Source organism: Cajanus cajan, chromosome 8 (assembly GCF_000230855.2).
Source record: "Cajanus cajan strain Asha chromosome 8, NIPB_CcT2T_4, whole genome shotgun sequence".
NCBI classification, from domain to species: Eukaryota; Viridiplantae; Streptophyta; class Magnoliopsida; order Fabales; family Fabaceae; genus Cajanus; species Cajanus cajan.
The window spans coordinates 11499775-11519345 of NC_138524.1; the positions used below are offsets into that span (position 1 = coordinate 11499775).

The 19571-nt window shown below is 32.7% G+C and overlaps 2 protein-coding genes and 4 non-coding genes across 7 annotated transcripts; 5 read left to right on the forward strand and 1 right to left on the reverse strand.

Annotated features, from left to right (window-relative positions):
• Positions 1 to 2030: 2030 nt before the first annotated feature.
• LOC109812744 (peroxidase 3) lies at positions 2031 to 4429 on the forward strand. The gene is made up of 4 exons (XM_020376778.3): positions 2031 to 2388; positions 2984 to 3175; positions 3350 to 3512; positions 3669 to 4429. Exons 1-4 carry the CDS (start codon positions 2176 to 2178, stop codon positions 4079 to 4081), a joined length of 981 nt encoding a protein of 326 aa, XP_020232367.1. The 5' UTR covers positions 2031 to 2175; the 3' UTR covers positions 4082 to 4429.
• Positions 4430 to 5315: 886 nt separating this feature from the next.
• On the forward strand, positions 5316 to 5412 carry LOC114916811 (small nucleolar RNA Z157/R69/R10). Its single transcript, XR_003805415.2, has one exon. It is a non-coding gene; the product is annotated as a small nucleolar RNA Z157/R69/R10 (small nucleolar RNA).
• A 113-nt stretch (positions 5413 to 5525) lies between these two features.
• LOC114916812 (small nucleolar RNA R11/Z151) lies at positions 5526 to 5609 on the forward strand. Its single transcript, XR_003805416.1, has one exon. It is a non-coding gene; the product is annotated as a small nucleolar RNA R11/Z151 (small nucleolar RNA).
• Positions 5610 to 5759: 150 nt separating this feature from the next.
• On the forward strand, positions 5760 to 5865 carry LOC114916806 (small nucleolar RNA Z152/R70/R12). The gene has a single exon (XR_003805410.1). It is a non-coding gene; the product is annotated as a small nucleolar RNA Z152/R70/R12 (small nucleolar RNA).
• A 125-nt stretch (positions 5866 to 5990) lies between these two features.
• LOC114916809 (small nucleolar RNA snoR80) lies at positions 5991 to 6115 on the forward strand. The gene has a single exon (XR_003805413.1). It is a non-coding gene; the product is annotated as a small nucleolar RNA snoR80 (small nucleolar RNA).
• Positions 6116 to 9268: 3153 nt separating this feature from the next.
• On the reverse strand, positions 9269 to 19171 carry LOC109812755 (FIP1[V]-like protein). 2 transcript variants are annotated; one of them, XM_020376793.3, is made up of 10 exons: positions 18671 to 19171; positions 15620 to 15876; positions 14797 to 14923; positions 14653 to 14721; positions 14392 to 14532; positions 14082 to 14183; positions 13860 to 13987; positions 11413 to 13039; positions 11284 to 11339; positions 10289 to 10429 (listed from the first exon to the last, which is right to left on the reverse strand). In XM_020376793.3, exons 1-9 carry the CDS (start codon positions 19070 to 19072, stop codon positions 11310 to 11312), a joined length of 2883 nt encoding a protein of 960 aa, XP_020232382.1. In that variant the 5' UTR covers positions 19073 to 19171; the 3' UTR covers positions 10289 to 10429; positions 11284 to 11309. The 2 variants fall into 2 exon arrangements, with proteins under 2 accessions (XP_020232380.1, XP_020232382.1); XM_020376791.3 differs by lacking the exon at positions 11284 to 11339 and having other exon boundaries at positions 9269 to 10429.
• Positions 19172 to 19571: the final 400 nt, after the last annotated feature.

Genomic DNA, 19571 nt, shown 5'->3' on the forward strand with positions numbered 1-19571 from the left:
AACAACTATATATCCCAGCAAAGCAATCTCAACTTTTCAACTTTACATAACATGCATTCCACTTTACTTTTTATGCACCCAATTATAAGTTAACTATGTATTTAATTCATTTTCTCCTTTGTCTTATTATTATTATTACTCATGTCCTTGAGACCCGCGAATGGTATACGAGATTCATTGTTCCTTTTTTCTTGAAAGAACTTAATTATTTTTTAGACTTATGGTATATATTTATAACAGCTTATTTCAATAAATAGAAATTTGAATTGTACGTTCATTTTCTTTTTCATGGGAGTCTCGTAGATGTACGATCGTGTTTTAAATTTTGTCCCATTTAATATTTTTTCAAATTTTAATATTTATTTTAAAAAGTAAATATTTGACAAAATACATTTTGTGCCATCTGTGTATAAGCTTTTCGTCCCAAACAGTACCCTCAATTCAATAAATTCCCTAGAATATAAATCACAGTTTGCATGCCGGAATAAGTTTCTAACTTGAGACTAATTAAAGGTTAAGAAAAATCTAAAAAAAAATTTAGCGTCAATGTTCTCATATCAAATTCATTGTTATCGTTATAATTCTTGCATATGAGGTGTCTGAATTACTAGAACAATTTAATAGTAATTTATTTTCTTATACAAATGATTCACACAGTATCAAATCTACAATAAAAAATTAATCTGCGTTTGCAGTATCAAATATTTACAATGAAAGATTAATATGTATTTACAACACGTAACTTTTACTTATCAAATATTATTTTTAACATAATATTGGGAGATTGAAATAATATATGTACATGGTATTGTTATAAAACAAGTTATAAGAATAATTTGCAGTTATATAAAAACAGTTTAATTTCATTTTCTCTTTGATTACAATACAACTTATACATAATAAGTATTTCCATGATAAAAAAAAAACCTTAAAATTAAAGTATTTAGCGAAATGTACACTTACTTTGTCTTGGTTTACAAAAAGGGTTCCCCGACCCGACGACTGTTTGTCTCTATCTTTGTCATGAACCAATATTATAAGTGTTTATATTATTATAATGATAAAGATTAAAATCATGCAACTGTTGTTCTTCACCCACTCTATAATTCATGTGCCACGTTCTCATTTCTTATATCCAAACAATTTGTCCATAGGTGGCTGCAAGAAGCTACGTTAATTTAATTTCAACGATGGACAGCTCAAGATTGCTACAGGATAACCCACGTAAGCCAATTATTAATTCTTAAATTCCTCCATAAACCCTGCTTCTTCTAAGCAGTAATTATTTGCTGTTAGGAAGTACACATCAATTCCTTGTACATATAGGAGTTAACCACCACACAAAACAAACTGTTTAAAATTATAATATTATACAATCTCACCTTAAATTAAAGTTATATGATCCGTGCTATAAGATGTAATATATAGCTAGTTTATGAAGGATCGATGTATTATTTGAAACTCGACATGACCAACTAACTAATTTTTAAGCGATAAATTATTTAAATAATACTTTTATTTTAATTTCTGTGTACCATCCATGTAAAATATTTTATAAAGTCTAAAGTATTTTAGATGAAAAAAAATTAAACATAATTAGAAAGATAGACCCCACTAAAAATAACTACTTCAACAAAGATTAATTATATTGACAAAGTCAATAAATATTTTATACTAATAACATTTATGATGATTATGGTAAAAGTTAACAAAATATGATATTTTTTATATATATATTTATAAGAATCAAATTTGGCATATTTATAGAACAACTTATTACCAACTTTTTACTCAACCAAATTAGATAAAATTTGATAAATTTGTAGTCATTTGTTATGGAATGTTCAAACCGTTAACTCATCACATCATTATAAAATAAATTGTAAGAGTTCATTGAGTTTGTTGTATAAAGATAATTTCTCTCTCTTTTATTTTATTTTATTAGACTACTAACATTATTAAATGGTAAGACATGGTAAAGTAACATGTACGTCACATGCTGCATGGACCATCTCTATGAATTTCCCCGTTATTGTAACACGAGTTGATGAGGACTATAAATCACTGAGTACTGTTCTGAAATCAAGCACAGAAATGAAGTTGCTTCTTACAACAAGTATCTGAGTTTTTATATATAGTTCTCTGGCAATCAAGGTCTCTACCAAATACGCAGAAATGGGAAGCCAGAGTTACTTGAAGGTTTTGGTTATTTGTCTCATAGCAGCATTACTTGGATCAACTCAAGCTCAATTGCAGCTTGGTTTCTATGCTAAAAGCTGTCCAAAGGCTGAACAAATCATTTTCAACTATGTTGTTGAGCATGTCCACAGAGTTCCATCACTAGCAGCTGCCCTCGTTAGACTTCATTTCCATGATTGTTTTGTCCAGGTATGCACTTCAAGTTTGTGCTTCGATTTCATTTTTATTTTTATTTTTTATTTTCTAACTCAACTAATTCAGTATAGCACATGACTTATAACAAACTCCTTTCATATTGAGTTCAATTTTTACATAAAAAAAATTCATTTTCTAATCAGTGATTATCTCTATGCATGGTCAGCACAATAAGTGATATGTTTGATAAAATTGTTGACTTATATAATAATTATTTTTAAGAAATTTTTGTATTTCCTGAAATGTTTTTACTTTTTCAATAACCTGCTATTAAAAATGTTAATTTTTTTACCTAAAAAATATCATATTAATGTTTTTACTTTGTAAATAACTAGGTATTAAAAATGTTTTATTATTGTAAAAAATATTACATTATCTTAATTTTTGTAATTAATACATTACAAATATTTGATTTTTAAGTAATATTTATAAATATTTTTAATAGTATTTATGGCCAATCAAACATATTTAGTCATTCTTAAAAATTATGATTTTTAGAATTTATGATTTTTTCACAATTGATTGATACAGACATAGAAGTTAAACTCATTTGTTAAAGTGAGGAGCTAACATGTAGCATTAATTTCAGGGTTGTGATGCATCAGTGCTACTGAACTCAACGAAAAACAACCAGGCTGAAAAGGACTCTATTCCAAATCTTACACTTCGAGGCTTTGACTTCATTGAAGGAATAAAGAGCCTTGTTGAAGCTGAATGCCCTGGGGTAGTCTCTTGTGCTGATGTCTTAGCTTTGAGCGCCAGAGACTCTATTCATGCCATTGTAAGTACTCAATTGTTTCATCCTCATCTCTAAGGAAACATGGACACTTAGAATAATAGTTTGGTGATTCATGATTGCTTGCGTACCCATTAATTTTTTGTGTTATTTTTTCTCTTTGACTTTCTCATATAGAATAGAAATGACCAATATGCTTGTTCTGTCATGGGTTTGCAGGGTGGACCCTACTGGAATGTTCCAACAGGTCGAAGGGATGGATTAATCTCTAGAGCAACAGATCCATTAGTTAGCCTTCCTGCTCCATTCCACAACCTCACCACCCTCTTATCACGCTTTGCCAATGTTGGACTTGATGTAAACGACCTTGTCTTGCTTAATGGTATGTCCAACATTCACTAACTGAAAAGTAATTAAGAAAAAATTTCAATTCTAATCGATAAAGAAAAAAGAACAACACTAAAATCATTTTTGTCATTGTCTTTGTTCCACATTATAAATTCTTTGTTTCTAATGACCAAAGTTGAAATTCCTTTAGGTGCTCACACAATTGGGATCGCACATTGCTCTACAATTGCAAATCGTCTATACAATTTTACTGGCAAGGGTGACACAGACCCAAATCTAGACAGTGAATATGCAAAAAATCTAAAGACATTAAAGTGCAAGAATATCAATGATAAAACTACACTTATTGAGCTGGACCCTGGAAGTCGTGATACATTTGATCTTGGCTTTTACAAACAAGTGGTTAAAAGAAGGGGCTTGTTCCAATCAGATGCTGCATTGCTTGATAGCTCCATCACAAGGTCTATTATCGCCAAACAACTTCAATCAACTCAAGGATTCTTTGTGGAGTTTGCCAAGTCCATAGAGAAAATGGGTAGAATCAATGTCAAGATTGGAACAGAAGGAGAGATAAGGAAACATTGTGCACGAGTGAACAACTAAAACTATATGTTGAGTAGGTGCAATTTGTATGTCTACTTTTCAACTCAATTATTATTATTATTTTTTTTTGTTTATCTATGTTATGCTAATGGTGTCTTGATATAAGAGATACCTTATGGTCCAGTTGTTTTTCCGAGTGGCAAGGGAAAGATTGGGGAGTGATTTTTAGGTTCGAAGGGAAATCAGGTTATGGTGGTAATAAGTAGAATTACGAGAGAGAATTTGTTGTAAAACATAATTTCACAATAAAGTCTCCCCTGCTACGTTGAAAACAAATTATGATTTGTTTTTCTTTTTCGAAACAAATTATGATTCAATAATAAGTTCTATTATTATTATTATTATATATTTATTGTTAATTTTTTAACTATATTATTAGTGTAAAGTATTTATCATTTCTACTAATAATTAATATTTATTGAGAAACTTAATTCATCACTTTTACTCAATTACATATTTCTTTTTACATAATTTGGTTCTTTCACCTCTCAAATTTTTCCATCACAATGTTTGAACTTGAAACCATGTTTGAGAAATTCGAATTAGAGCTTGTTGGTATTTTTTTCATCAATTTAAATTCTCAATATAAAGTGGGTGAAATCATTTAACCTAAAATGTTATTTAGAAAAACTAAATTTTTTACTTGAATTAAGAAATGTTTTATTTATTTATTTATATGTAAATTTTTAGCATGTTCTTGAATTTTAGATCTGGCATGTATTTTATCCAACAGTTTACTTCTCGCATTTTTATTATGTGTTCATTTCTTTAAGAAAAAAGTATTTCTCTAATTAAAAACACGTGTGAAGATTTATAATAACTATTTAGTGATTAAAAAAATGTTTTGTACAGTTTTTTTAGAATGTAAAAAATAGTTACTTATCGAAAAAAGCTCTAAAATTTGTTTATAAGAAAATAGGAATGTGGGCTATGGGTTTGGATTTGAAGATCCGGCCCACTCTAAGGCCCACACCCTATAAACCCTAATTTCGTGTTTCACTCTTCACTGCTTATATAATCGAACCTATAGCCCCACTCATTCTCATCTTCTTCTTCGTAGCTCATCTCGGCAATCAATCAGCGTTTAAGGGTTCGTCTTGTTTTATCATCCGGAGCCTGAATTCTCCTGAAGATTTCATCTTTACGAAATTCATTTTCGGCATTTCAATGCTTTGTGATAGTAATCTTTTGTATTTTTTCTTAATTTCTTTTGACATTAAAATTTAGGTATTATTTTTGTGCTGTGACGAGACAATTTTGTGGACTAGAGTTTCTGATCTGGGGGTTTACTCCAAAGTTGATTATTAACCCTTGGCTGTCTGAGCACACCCAATTTTTTATTATAAAGTTTTGTTTTTTCATTTGTTTTTCAATTTTAATTTTAATTTTTCTAACATTTGTGATTTTGGAACACTTATTTTGTTATTGATTTGAGAAAATGATTTGGCTTATGATGATAATTTAATTATCTTAGCGGATTTCAGTGAGATTTCTATCAATGATCTGATTGTTACACACACTGAAGCCATTCACTAATTCTAGATTTTGACTTTTGTTTTTAAATGTGCATTTTCTATTTGTTCTATTTCGTTGTACCTATGGTTATTAGTGTAGCCACAATAGGTGGTATTTGACCTTTTTGTTACCAGGCATTGTAGTAAGCAATTTTGTGTTGAGAAGTGCAATGATGAGATGAAACACCTAAGTGTTTATGGGCAGTGGACGTTACCCTAAGGTTTCGCCGTGAGCCTGTATTTTAATGACTTCTCCTTCCACTGAGCACTATGATAAATGTTAGCGGAAAAAGTGTTTGAATGAATGCGTATTAATGGTTGTATATTAGTGATTATAGTTAATTTTGAATGTCAAATATTATTGACTCTAATGTATATTATTCGCTGCGTCCATTACCAATTCTGGGGGATATCTAGTTCCTCTTGGTATAATGGCTCGGACGCAAGACCAACGATGTGGTCATCCTGATTGATGGTTTAATGACAATACCATTTGGTCTTGGAAACGCCACCAACATCATAATGGTTATAGATATAGATGAATGCAAATCCGATTCTTGTGATTCAATTTTTAGATCAATATGTAAGATTAGGTGTTTACACTTTTAATAGTTATAAACAGTATTTTACTTTAGATCTTCTCATCTTGATTTCTAAGGTTACCAAGAAATAACTCGAACTGTCAGGCGACTGCCCTGCGGATCAATCTCATAGAAAGCGTAATTCAGTGAACTTTAGATTTTCATGTGTAAAGTTAGCAACCATGTGAAATGGCATAGCAACTAAAATTCAGAGATAGAACATAGATGAACAGTTTTTACTTTAGTATAGAAGGAAACATGAAGTGCAATGACAATAAGCTCTAAACTTCCAATCTACCAAACAGAGATGAATGATTAAACGAAGTGACTTCATTTTAATTTCTAAATAATGTTTTGTCTCCATTACATATGACTAAGTGCTAATAATCAAAACATGAATGCTTATACTTTTAACAAAGCCTTTTACTTTTTTTTTTATAAAAAAAGCTGTATACCTGTACACTCTTGCAGAAGATAACATGAAAATGAAACACAGTTCTCACTTCTCAATAACGAAGACAAAAGTAACATGAGAAATGTAACATCCGATCTAAAATTGATTCTAGGCTAAAAATTTAATTTGTCCCTTATAATATTTTTTTGTTTCAATTTAGTCTCATTAATTTTTTGTCTCAATTTGGTCTCAAACTAATTTATTGGTTTTAATTTAGTCTCAAATTAATTAATTGGTTTCAATGTGGGACTTTCCGTCCAAATTGCTTTAACAATGTTAACTTTTGGCCACGTGGATATCACGTAGATGCATACGTGGATGAGAATTTTTTTAAAACACCTGGACCCAGAACGGCCCGTTCTGAAACTGGAACAGGCTGTTTTGGGGGCACTTTTGGTGTGTTAATTTTGCATCCGGAACGGCCCGTTCCAAGTGCAAAATTAACACAACGAAAATGCAACCAGGGCCCGTTCCGATTTCAGAACGGGCCGTTCCGGTTTTATTTTATTTTATTTATATATAAAATATTAATAATTTTATAAAATATATATTATTAATTATGTTTTAATTATGTTATTATATTTAATAAAATAAATATATTAATATTTTTTTATATTTTATTTTATTATGTTTATTTTATTAATTTTTATCAGTTTATTCTTTTAATCTTAAATAAGTTGTAAAAAATTATAAAGTGATATTTAAATATTTCTTCAAACAGAAAGAGAAAGAAAAAATTATTATTCTATTTATAAGATAATTATATTTCTCAAAATTATTATATTTTTTAATAAAATTAATCAAGAATATTGGTTTAATTGCATTTTTTATCTCTCTCAAGTATTACAATTGTGCAGTTTTGTGATCTCCAAGATTTTAATTGCATAATTTTAGTCCTTAAAGAATTACAATTGCGCGATTTTGGTCCTTCAATTTTTAATTGAACAATTTTAGTCCCTCGAATATCATTATAGTTGATTTTTGTTTTTCCCATTAAAAATTAATAATTTTAATATATATATATATATATAATATTTTAAAATTAAATAATTATTTATCTATTCAAATTAATGTATATTATAATTTTTGATATTATATCAATAATATTATTAATATATTTATAGATAAACTAATAATTTGATAAATATAACTTGTTATATATTAATATACTTTTACAAAAATATAAGTATATTAATTAGAAATATATATCTGATCTTATATATTTATATTTTTGTAAAAGTATATTAATATATATTAAGTTATATTTATCAAATTATTAATTTATTTATAAATATAGTAAAAATATTATTGATATTAATTTATCAGTAATATTAAAATACTAATAATATATAAATTTTATTTATTTAGTAATAATAAATATATATCATTTGATACATTAAAAAAAATAATATACGTTAATTTAAATAAACAAAAAATTATATAGTTTTAAAACATTATATATATATATATATATATATATATATTAAAATTATAAAATTATAAATTTTTAATGAGAAAGACTAAAATTGAACAATTATGATATTTAAGAGATTAAAATTGTTCAATTAAAAATTGTGAGATTAAAATTACACAACTATAATCTTTTAAGAACTGAAATTACTCAATTAAAACTTTAGAGATCAAAATTGCATAATTATAATATCAAAAACACAATTAAACAAAGAATATTTTATTCACAGTTTTGAAACGAGCCGTTCTGAATCCAGAACGGCCCGTTCTGAAAGCAGAACGGGCCGTTCTGTTTTTAGAACGCCCGTTCTGCGTCACTGATGGTGTTTTAATTTTGCAACCAGAACGGCCCGTTCCGGTTTCAGAACGAGCTGTTCCGGTCCAGGTGTTTTAAAAAAAATTCTCATCCACGTGGATGCCACGTATGCATCTACGTGGCATCCACGTGGCCAAAAGTTAACTCCGTTTAAATAATTTATTTGGACGGAAGTCCCACATTGAAACTAATTAATTAATTTGGGACTAAATTGAAACTAATTAATTAGTTTGGGACCAAATTGAGACCAAAAATTAATGAGGGACTAAATTGCAACAAAAAAAGATTATAAGGGACCAAATTAGATTTTTAGCCTTGATTTTATATAAATAAGCATTACAAAGTTCTCACTTCTCAATAACGAAGACAAAAGCAACTTGAGAAATGTAACATATATCCAACCTATAATTGATTCTATATAAATAAGCGTTACAAGTAAAAAGCATAGATTCCAATGTGTTAAACTCCGTGTATATGTAAGTTTTAACACATTGACACAGCATAACATGATGCAATGATGATCTAATGGTCACCAGCTTTGGGACTTCGTAAATAGGCAAGTAGGGGTGAGAGAAGCTCGAAGGCTGGCTGAACCTCGGAAGCCATTAATTTATACATGGCATTGGTAGCAACCAATTCTTGATTACTCAAATCCAAAGCAAGTATTGTAATAAGTAATATTAATTGCAAGGTGACAAAATTTTGCTTCTGTTATGATTGTACCACAGAAGCTATGAACTATGAAGGTATAAACTTCTCAGATTGAAAGATTTGAAAATGAAAATATTTTTGCTCATTATTCATGAAATTTATGGCCTACATCTCATTAATATCTAGATACAACAAGGGCTCTGCGCTAAAATTTCATAATTCTCCCGTTGGAAAAAAAAAATGAGAGTAATCAATACAAGCTTACAGTGTACAACAAATAAAATCATGGCTGACATCTCAAATTCAACCCCAATCACTAGCTATGAGGTTAGGAAGTTAGCAGCATCTATTCAGACTCCTTCACCAGGATGTCCCTGGTTTTTTACACTTGGACCTGCCCGTCCTCAAGAGTAGCTGCAGATATAAGGCTCTTGCCTCACCAGCCATGCCAATGATTTCTGAATGTCATATCATAGTGTTAATCACATAATTCTCATAGCATAACCCAGATCAAATCCGGATATTGGCCACACATTTGGACACCCCAAAAAACGTGCTCCTTTTTTCAGTTCAAGTTCTACATTTTACCCCTTATATACAGTGTATTATAAGGTATTGGGTGCATGGTTACAAAAATGGCGTAACTACTTAAGAAGTAAGTACATATGATCTCAGAAACTATAGAAGCTATTTTCAAAATAAAATTCTACGGCTAGAAGGTGAGCTTTATAGATTTTACAAAATTAGGTCAAGCAGAAATTCTCCCAGGGTCAAACTAAACTAGAATTGTAGCCCAATAGTAAACCCCTAGATTTCTCATCTAGTTACTAATCCACCTCCTTTTCGTCGCTCTTGTTTGAACCCTGAATCCCTTGGATTTTCATTTTCGGTAGACGGCAGTGGTTCACTCTCTAACTTTTTGATAACTAGGGCCTCTTTCTCACTTGGCATTGGAAGCTTGAACCGCTTACCGGGCTTCTTCAACTTCTCAACTGGGTCAAGGTGCTGATCCCCGAATCCTTTGGCGTTAGCTTCTATATCTACAAAATCCGTCCCTTCAACTGATAAGAGTGGCCGGTTATCGGTATCCACTAAATTAGTAGATTCATCAACAGGTTTCCCAGATTCAGAAGACCCATCATTATTAACCTTATCAAGGTCTTCTAATTTTAAGGAAGATGATGACTTGCTACTGATACTGAAATCCCTCTCCTTATGGCTTGTCCAGCGTTCACATTTAGATCTTACTTGTTGAGAATCTAGCCATTCATCATCTGAGATGTCTTTCCCATGTTTTCTGGACAGACGATGCCCTGGAATTTCATCCTCCACATGTTCTTCATCACCAGAGCCTTTCATGCCCTTCATAAACAGAAACAGAGGACCAAATATCTGTCAGTACTCAGTAATTTTTCTACATCAGCGCAAGCTCAGAAATAAAAGAATGAATTGAAAAGTATTCCATAATCACTTTTTGGTTCAAAAGAGACAGAATGAGAAAGACAAAAATGCATTTAAAATAGATGCCCAATGCTTACTAAGAATATTAAACCACACTCTTGGGAAATAAGCAACAAAATTTCACTCCTCCAAGAGTCTAAAAAGCTAGAATCCTGCTAACAACATTAACCTATCTGTTAAATACAAATGAAACATCAAGGGAATTAGAAAGTCTGGCTAAGGTCCAACTGCAGACCATGCAACCAAAAGAGAGAAAAAGAGAGTGATGAGCTTTTCAGGTCTAATCAAATATGTAGAGACTCTCGGGTAGAAGCAAATTTCTTCCGGTCACCAATCACTTGAACGACATTTCCAGAGGGATCAAGTTAAATACTGACTGATAATATCAATCAAAGAACCAATAACAATCTCTTGTCCTAAACATTAAGGACTAACTACAGCAAGGAAAAAAAAACTAGCAACTTTAAGATAATAGATTGATCCTAAGCTGTCTACATACTTAAGCACGGCTCCCATTATGCAGTTTGTTATAAATCCTAACTGGAAAAGGACAAAATTTTACTAAAAAAGGGCATATCTTCTAATGTCTACCTTCCTCCCTGATAGAAATTAGGATCACATCACTCCCTAGACATGAAGTTAGGAAAAGAGGAACCATATGAATGTGAAAATTATATATTTGTTTCCGAGCCGCCTTCCCATACAAAATATTTAACCAGGAACCAACTACTGGAAAGGGCAGAGCCACCACTTACTCTATTTATGTTCCGGCACTGATTTGCTAACTCTTCATAATTCTAGACCCACAATACTACAAGGTGCAAATAGAGATGGATAAATTTCAGATAAATCTCACATTTTAAATATATAAGCATCAACTATACCTTGTCATTGATCTCACCACTTTGATCTTTTGGACTTCTGTTGGATGTGCCTAAACTACCAAGACTACCAACAATGGGTTCTTTGCTTTTCCTTGTGCTCTCATCACACTTTCTCTCATGAACTCTTTGACTATCTAAAGAATTAGTAGCACGATCACCACGACGACCTGATTTTTCCTTCCTAGATTGCCTTTCCTCACTACTATATTGATTTCCACGAACATAAGCATCATCATGTACCTTACAATGTGGGCTTTCGCCCTTATTTCGACCCTTCCTTTTCAATTGGTCACTGGGTAGTGTTGCTTCTCTAGATTGGTATTCTTTCTGAGAAACTTTATGTTCATGCTTAGCTCTAACATGGCCAATCAATGTATTTTCTTCATCTCCTGGCCCATTTCTTACAGAACTCCGTCCCCCTCTTTCACGCGTGGATGGATGTTCTTTGTGAGGCTGTTTCACCCGACGCCACTCCTCTCTATCTCTCTTCCTATTACCCCTCTCCCTCAGTAGCTGGGCCACATTTTTTTGTTTGACAGCATATTGATCATCAAGGTTTTCTCTACTTCTTTGGTGGTCATCTCTCGTCCGTGGATCGAATGCTGAATCCCTTTCTGGCTTGTGCCAACTGACATTTTCTCTATAGCCATGCAGAACTTCTTTGCCTACATGCTCCCTCCTCAGATATTCCTCATTCTTCCTCCTCTTGCTATGGAAATACTCTACAGCTTCATGCTTATCTTTCAAGCTATCATCTCTTTCCTTGTGTCTTGGGACTCTTGACCTGACATCCTTGTCATATGGAACCCTATAGCTACCATTATCCAACTGTTTTCTTGAATGAAAGCTATCATCGTTATCGCTTCTCTCATTTTCTCTAACACTACCCCTGTCTCTCTTTCTTAGCCCATCATTTTTAATCCTTCTGCCATAGAGATCATCATCTCTACGTGCCCAATCCATGTCAGAGCCAACCCTATCTCTTTGACAATCAAATCCATCAATCTTTGTGTGTGATTGATGAGCCAAGCTAGGCTGCCGGTCCTTGTAAGGGTATGGATCCTCTCTACTTTTAATTACCTTACCATTTTTCTCAGCTTTTTGCTTTTCATCATGCTCTCTTCTATGGAATACCTGCTCATTTTCTTCAGGTTGTGGTCTAATGCTACCCAGATGAACAGACCGTGGATCCTGAACTACTTCTAAACCAGCCCATTGTTTATGATAATCCCTGCTGCTTTCTGATTTTGCTTTGCTGTTATCACTGCTTCTTACAGCTTTTGAGTCCTCCCAATCACTGCCATCGCCAAGCAAGTGTTGCTCAAGTAGAGATGTTACCTTCTGTCTCTCTGCTATCTCATCCTTAACTGTATCTCTGTTGTCAACTGTATTTAAATCAATGTCTTCCTTTTCCGACTTTGAACTTCCATCAGCTGTCCCAGTTTCCTCAAGCTGCTTGTTCCCTATGCTGGACTCTTCTACATTCTCAATGGCAGGAGATGACAAGTGCACACAATGTCTATCTTCCATGCTTTCAACTGAATCTTCTTTTTTACTGTCAACAATTGTCATTTCTTGACTACAAGTAACACAAGGAGACTGATCACATACTCTTCCTAGCACTTGCCTGCAAATAGGAAAAAGAGATGGTGTTAGTGAATTGCATATTAAAACAACTGAGCCTATTAGTTTCATATTTTCACCAAAAGCCACCAGAATATGCAAAGAAAATTACAAAATAAGTTGTTATCCTTAAAAATGAAAATTTCAATTAATACACCAAAAGCTTTTACACTTGAAAATCATTTCTTCAGGTAAGGTTCTAAGCATCTAACAAGTTGTTGGACAATCCTTTTCTTTTCATTTTTAAATATAAATTGGACAATAATTTTTTTTACCAGCTTCTACATTGAGTGGTCATCATATGAGCTTGATCTTAGATTCAACTCTTTTTTTTTTCTCTCTAACAGGAGTTAAATGTTTTATTGTGCTGCATATAATGTTCTGATACGACATGGAAAGTTTATGTGAGAAGGAATAAGCAGACATAGACCTACTTGGCCTGAATCAATAGTGTTTGCGACGTAATTGTGCTTTTAGGTAAATCTTTATGGATCTGAGTTATCATTTTTGTGTACTATTTCTTTCTTTATGCAAATATTTAGACAAGTTATAAATGATGTGACAGTTAATGCATGATGCTTTGTGTATGGATGTCTATCCAATGTAAAGGAAAATAATAAAACAACAAAGTACAACATTGGTAAAAAAACACAGGCACTGTAGGACCTGGTATTTTGAGGCCTACAATAAGAGTATTCAATTGGCTATTCCAGGGGAAAAGGCAAATTTTCTTCTCCGGGTATGTTAGTAGGATTGGCTTTAATATGCACAGAATTCTTCCCACCAGTTATCTCTTTTGACCATTGAAATGCTTAGATTCTAACCTTGTAATTTCGTGTCCAACTACATGATCTTCACTAAAATCCTCACTCTGGTGTTCAATGCCATCTTGTTGATCTTGAACATCAATTCTTGTACAGGAATCATCTTCAACTGGATCCTGTAAAACAATCTGTTCGCCAAAATACTGAGTAACAAATACAATGCACATGAAGGATGCAACATAAAAAAGAGTAATCTATGCTTATCGACTATAGCTCAAATACCTCAATGATTGCATCTGAATCACGGATTCGAGGAGGTCGTGTGTCAATAGAAGGAAGACGATCACCAGAACCACTTTCCACCTGTATTGCTCTCCCAGTTGGCTGGTAAATAATGAATCAATATAAAAGAGTTTCCAGCAAGAAAGTAATAAAAGCAGAAAATACTATAAATATTTTATACTGTGTTGACCAGACACAAGCAGACCAAGAGGCCAGAAGAAAACAGGTATCTGGCCCTATTAGAGAGGAATTCTATAAAATGATAGAAAATAATCTTCATGATAAAAATGTGTTTAAGAAAAATACATACAACTGGTGCTCGCATAGGTCCAGAACCTTTTATGAGATCCTTTTGTCCAACATCTAACTTTACAGAATTAGCATTATCAACAGGAACATCATGTATACCAGAAGCTGCAGCTAATTCAGGGGGCAAATCTGGATCATAGTCCTGAAATGAAATGAAGTATATGATTTAATTAATTTATTTATTTTAAAATAAGCAGTTGACCAAAACAACTTGGGACAAATGTGATAAGGAACTACATTTAACAAACACTAGCATCATTACCTGCTCTGTTCGACCACTCTCATAAACATGGATCTTGCTTTGCAACGTAGACTCCAGGCGTAGTTGTTCCTGTGAAGTCATACAAGGATTTTCTTAGTCTACACTAAATTTCAGTTGGAAAATAACATATGCCAAAAAAATTACCAGTTGTTTGCAATAATCTTTCCAAGTGTCTTCATTCAAACCAAAGTTGAAAAATTCTGATACATCAACACCAGGATATTTCCATGGTTTCTCCTCAAAACTACCAATACCAACATCAAATATAGTCCTGAAAATAATTGACTAGTTAAATAAACAATCACTGGGAGACACGTCAATATAGTAAAATGGGGGCAAATTGATTAAAGCATCAAATTAGTGGGAGTTAAAGAATCTTGAAAATGAGATATAGCTGCACTTTAAGATTCAAACTCAATAGAATGAGGTGCGTAATGAAAAGTTCCATAAAAAAGAGAATATCTTATTGATTAGCAAGGTCACTTGGCAAAGAAAATGTTAATCCAAAGGAAAGCACACAGATAAACTAATAAAATGGAGGTACAAGGATTAAGGAGATATGCCTCAAACAAATACATGTAAACAACATCATTCAAAGGAAAATGAATAATGTTCTTGGTTAACTTAGTAACCTGACAACTCTTGCATGCAATATAATAGATTATCAATTTATCATAAAGTTCATTTACTCACCATATCTACACTTTATACTTCAAATCAAAATTACCCAAAAGCTAGACATGTTCATAGAGATCCATAGGTAAATGAAAAGAACAAAGATTATTAGTCTCCGTCCACTCTACAAGCACATGTTTAGGATTCCAAACACTGCTCCCCTATATGCAGTGCTACTCAAATGCTTCAAAAACAAAAAAAAAAGGCTTTCTAGTTAGCAATTGACAACAGTCTCTGTGTTTGGTGTCTTAATACAACTAGAGACAAAATAAAATTATCGATTAAAATTTACTTGTGAGAAGGAAGCGTGAATTCCAATCCACCACCAAAACCTCGCCCTGCTGCATTGTTTCCCCAAATAGGTAATCCAGGACCTGCTTGAAAACCTTTTGGCATGGAAGCAGCACCTTTTATTCCAGTTGGTCTCCAGTCCCCTCTGCCATGACCAGCCACAGAAATCATGTTATCTAGTGGACGAATCTGACCAGGAGGACCTCCTGGAGTGGAACTAGTTGCCGCAGGTATTGGTGCTGCACCAGGCCTGACATACTACAATACAATTAAAACAAAAATGAAAAATGCAAATCATTAGATATTTGATTCTTTTCCATTTCGTAAACCACAATAATTCTTAAACCAAGCAGACAACTTTTCTGAGTCCAGAGTAAATGAAAGATTTAACTGTGATGAAAGAAATACAGCTAGACTCTTCTCTTCAATAAATATTAGCTTTAGTCCTACATCGATTAGAAATATGGTTAAAGTAGAGCTTATAAAGCTTGGATAATCTTCGTCTTACAAGTTGATTCTATATGGTTAAATTAGATCCTAAGCCCAAATTCAAAGATGGTTATTAAGAATCACAAATTTAATGGGTCCCGCATCTTATTTGATGGGTTTCTCTCCTATTAGTTTCATATTTTCACCTCTAGAATGATTTTTATATCTCACATGTCTCTTCACACAGGACTGACAGGAGTCATTTGGGCTTTAAGCATGGAAATGCACAAGCCAAACCTAACTTGCGCTGAAATTCAACTATTATTTAATTATTTAGAAGGATGGGGCCAGCAAGGATTGAACTCTTGAGTATTTGCTCGTAAAAACTGTGATACCATGGTCCTGTTTGGATAAACTTTTCCAATAACAATAGAAGATAATAAGGAAGTAAAATGAATAGAGGTTTTCCCATTTGTTAAAATCAACTTATGCACTTCACCTTTTAGATAAGTTTGACGTGAGAGCTTCTATAGAAGTTAAGTATATAAGCCAATTTTAATTATATGAGAAGCTCAATTCATATTTCCTTCTTATTTGTTTCTTTATAAGTGCTTATAGAGACAAATTTATCCGAAAAAAAGATCTATGTCAAGGACCAAATATCTCAAAAGCTTATGCTAGGTGAAGGTTTATGAATGGTCTTTATATTTATGAGTGGGTCGACTCGTTAATTAGATGTCAAATTCAGAATCATAGTATAGCTTCCCCTATTAACTTGTACTATACATTCACAATTATGCAGTATTTAGAATTTCGGTGCTCAATTTTCATAGCTTTTCTCAATTCATGTAACAAAAATGGTTAAGGTGGTTTGGACATGTGCGAAAAAGGAAACTAGAAACATCAGTAAGAAGAATAAATTGCATGATTTTTAGTCTTGTGAAAAAGGGATAATGAGAGACCATGCAGGACATTGAAAGTTGTGAAAAGGAATTTCATGGTGATCCTGGTCCCTATAGATTCACCTAGTGGGGTAAAACTTTTTAGCCTCATCATATGTCACTTTTTAGTCAAAGAACTTGATTTTTAATTGAGCCCAATAAATTTGTGTGATCCATATAGCTGATTCACCTAGTGGGGTAAAACATTTGTTGTTGTCATCGTCGTCTTGATTCAAGTAACAAAGATATAAAGATCAAGGGGTTTCTATTCTCCAGAAAGTCTAAAAGATTGATGATAGTTTCACCAAAGGAATAATTCAGCAAAACTGTTCTGTAGTTGCACCACCTTATGAAGGAGCATTTAAGTAGATTAAAATGAGAGGAAGCTGTAAATAAATTTTTTTTTTTTTTAAAAAGTTAACGTAAACTTGGTTTAATATTTAGTGTAACCACATATTGGTCTAGCATCAAGCATACCCCACACCTCTTCCTTGAAAAGAAAACTAAAGAACAAGGGAGAAAGAAAGTTAAAGTTAAGTTTCAAGATCTGGCAACTGCCAAATGCAAAGGCATAGGATTACCAAAGATCAGGAAACACTAAGATTGCATTTTACACTTCAAAGATGCTGCCACTCAGGAAATAACTGTCATTCACAACTATACAATTTGAGAGAGTATAAGTTAATTTTAGCTTATTTCAAAAAAAAATTTCTATGAGTGCTTATGAAGAAAGTTTATCCAAACAATATTATAATTATTTTTCCTTTTTATTCACATTTAACGAGAAGAGAAATGCTAGGAATACTATTTGACATACCTTTTTAAACACATATTGACTTATTGATTAAAATTTATTAAAAATCACAAAATTTAGTGAGTCTCATACCCTATTTAATGAATTTCTCTCATTATTTTGTAATTTTAATGAATTTTATCAAAAAAGAAAAAGTGTGTTAAGACGAGTGTGTTGTTAACATTCCTCATCATTAGCAATGATAAAAACACTATCTGCCACAATCTTTTAAACATACCTCTCTTGTTGGTTAAATTTTTTTAGAAATCACAAATAACTTGGTGGGTCATGCACTATTTAGTGAATCTCAAGCATGATTTTGTAGTTTTCAATGAATTTTAAACAAAGAGTGTGTTAAGAAAAGTGCTCTAAGGAATGTTGCTAACATTCTCTTCATGAGAAATGCTAGAAACACACTTTGACACATTCCTATTATTAGTTGAAATTTATTGGAAAAATTTTGATGGGTGTCACTATTTAGTTCATATACCAACTAAGCTTCCAAAAAATATGTCAAGGTACCGAGTAATTCAGATACCATACAAAACATCGCCACATAAAGTTATCATTGCTCGATATATTTTTTGCAATCTGCATGACAACTAATATCTATGATCGTTTGGTGCCTGAATCCAAGGCTCAGCTAGTGTACCCAAAAGGAACGTAAAAAGGGATATTAAAAATTAAATTAAATTAAACTCTTTCCATTGGTGCAAGTCCCAGTAAATTAATAAGTAACATTAGTAATAACAGATGAAAGATTACAAAATCTTTTCCACTGGCTTCTTTTTTCCACTATTCACAACAATAGAAACACACAGCGCGAGCTGAATTGAATGACCAAACTTCATTTACTGCTATGCGTAAGTACAATTACAAGGCCACTGACCTTAAACTGGGAATGAAAGGGATGATGATGATGAAGATAACCCTGGTTGCTGTACCCAACTTTTGGCGCCAGTGCCTTCGCTGACTCTCCCACGTCCACCGAATTCCCGCCCCAATCCTGCTCCTCGGCGTCGGCGGCGATATCCACGGCGCCGTCTTGGCCGGGCGCGGGCGGCGTGAGGCTGTTGTCGTCCAGCACAATCTGCAAATCATCCTCGCTTTCATCGCTATCGTCCCAATCATGGCCCTGGCCGATTGTTCTGGAAGCTTCTTGGGCGGCGTCCTCGATGTCGAATTTGATGTCTCTGTGGGCATGGGGTGGTTGTTGGCGGTGAATGGGTTCGGCATTGAAGGGTTGAAGGACGTCTGCGTATAAATCACCGAACTCGTCATCTTCTTCCATGGCTGGGAGAAGAGTTTTGAGGATGAAAGAGAGGGTTTTGCTGCGAGTTTTGGGAAATGGCAAAGTGCCAAACCCCAATCTTCGTCACCTTCTTAAACTGCCCTTTTATAAGCATACATTCATTCATATGCTAATAAAATAAGGCTATTTTGGTATATTTATTTTTTATTAGTCTCAAAGTTTTTACACTGTTTTGACATGTAATAAATTATGAACAAAAACGAATGGAGTAAAATATAATAATAAATGATAGTTGTATAAATTGTTATACAATATTACAAAAGCTACCATTAAAGTATATCTTATAATATGATTTTAAAATAAATAGAACATATGCCATATTATTAAAAAAATATCATTTATTAAGTCATGAGATGAAAGGATTTTTTGGTACCCTCCATCTTTCTTGTTTACCGTAGATATATTTACCAACAAATGCAATTACATGATCTATGATCTACAAGTAAGTTATTTTAAGAATTTTAGTTCGTGTAATGAA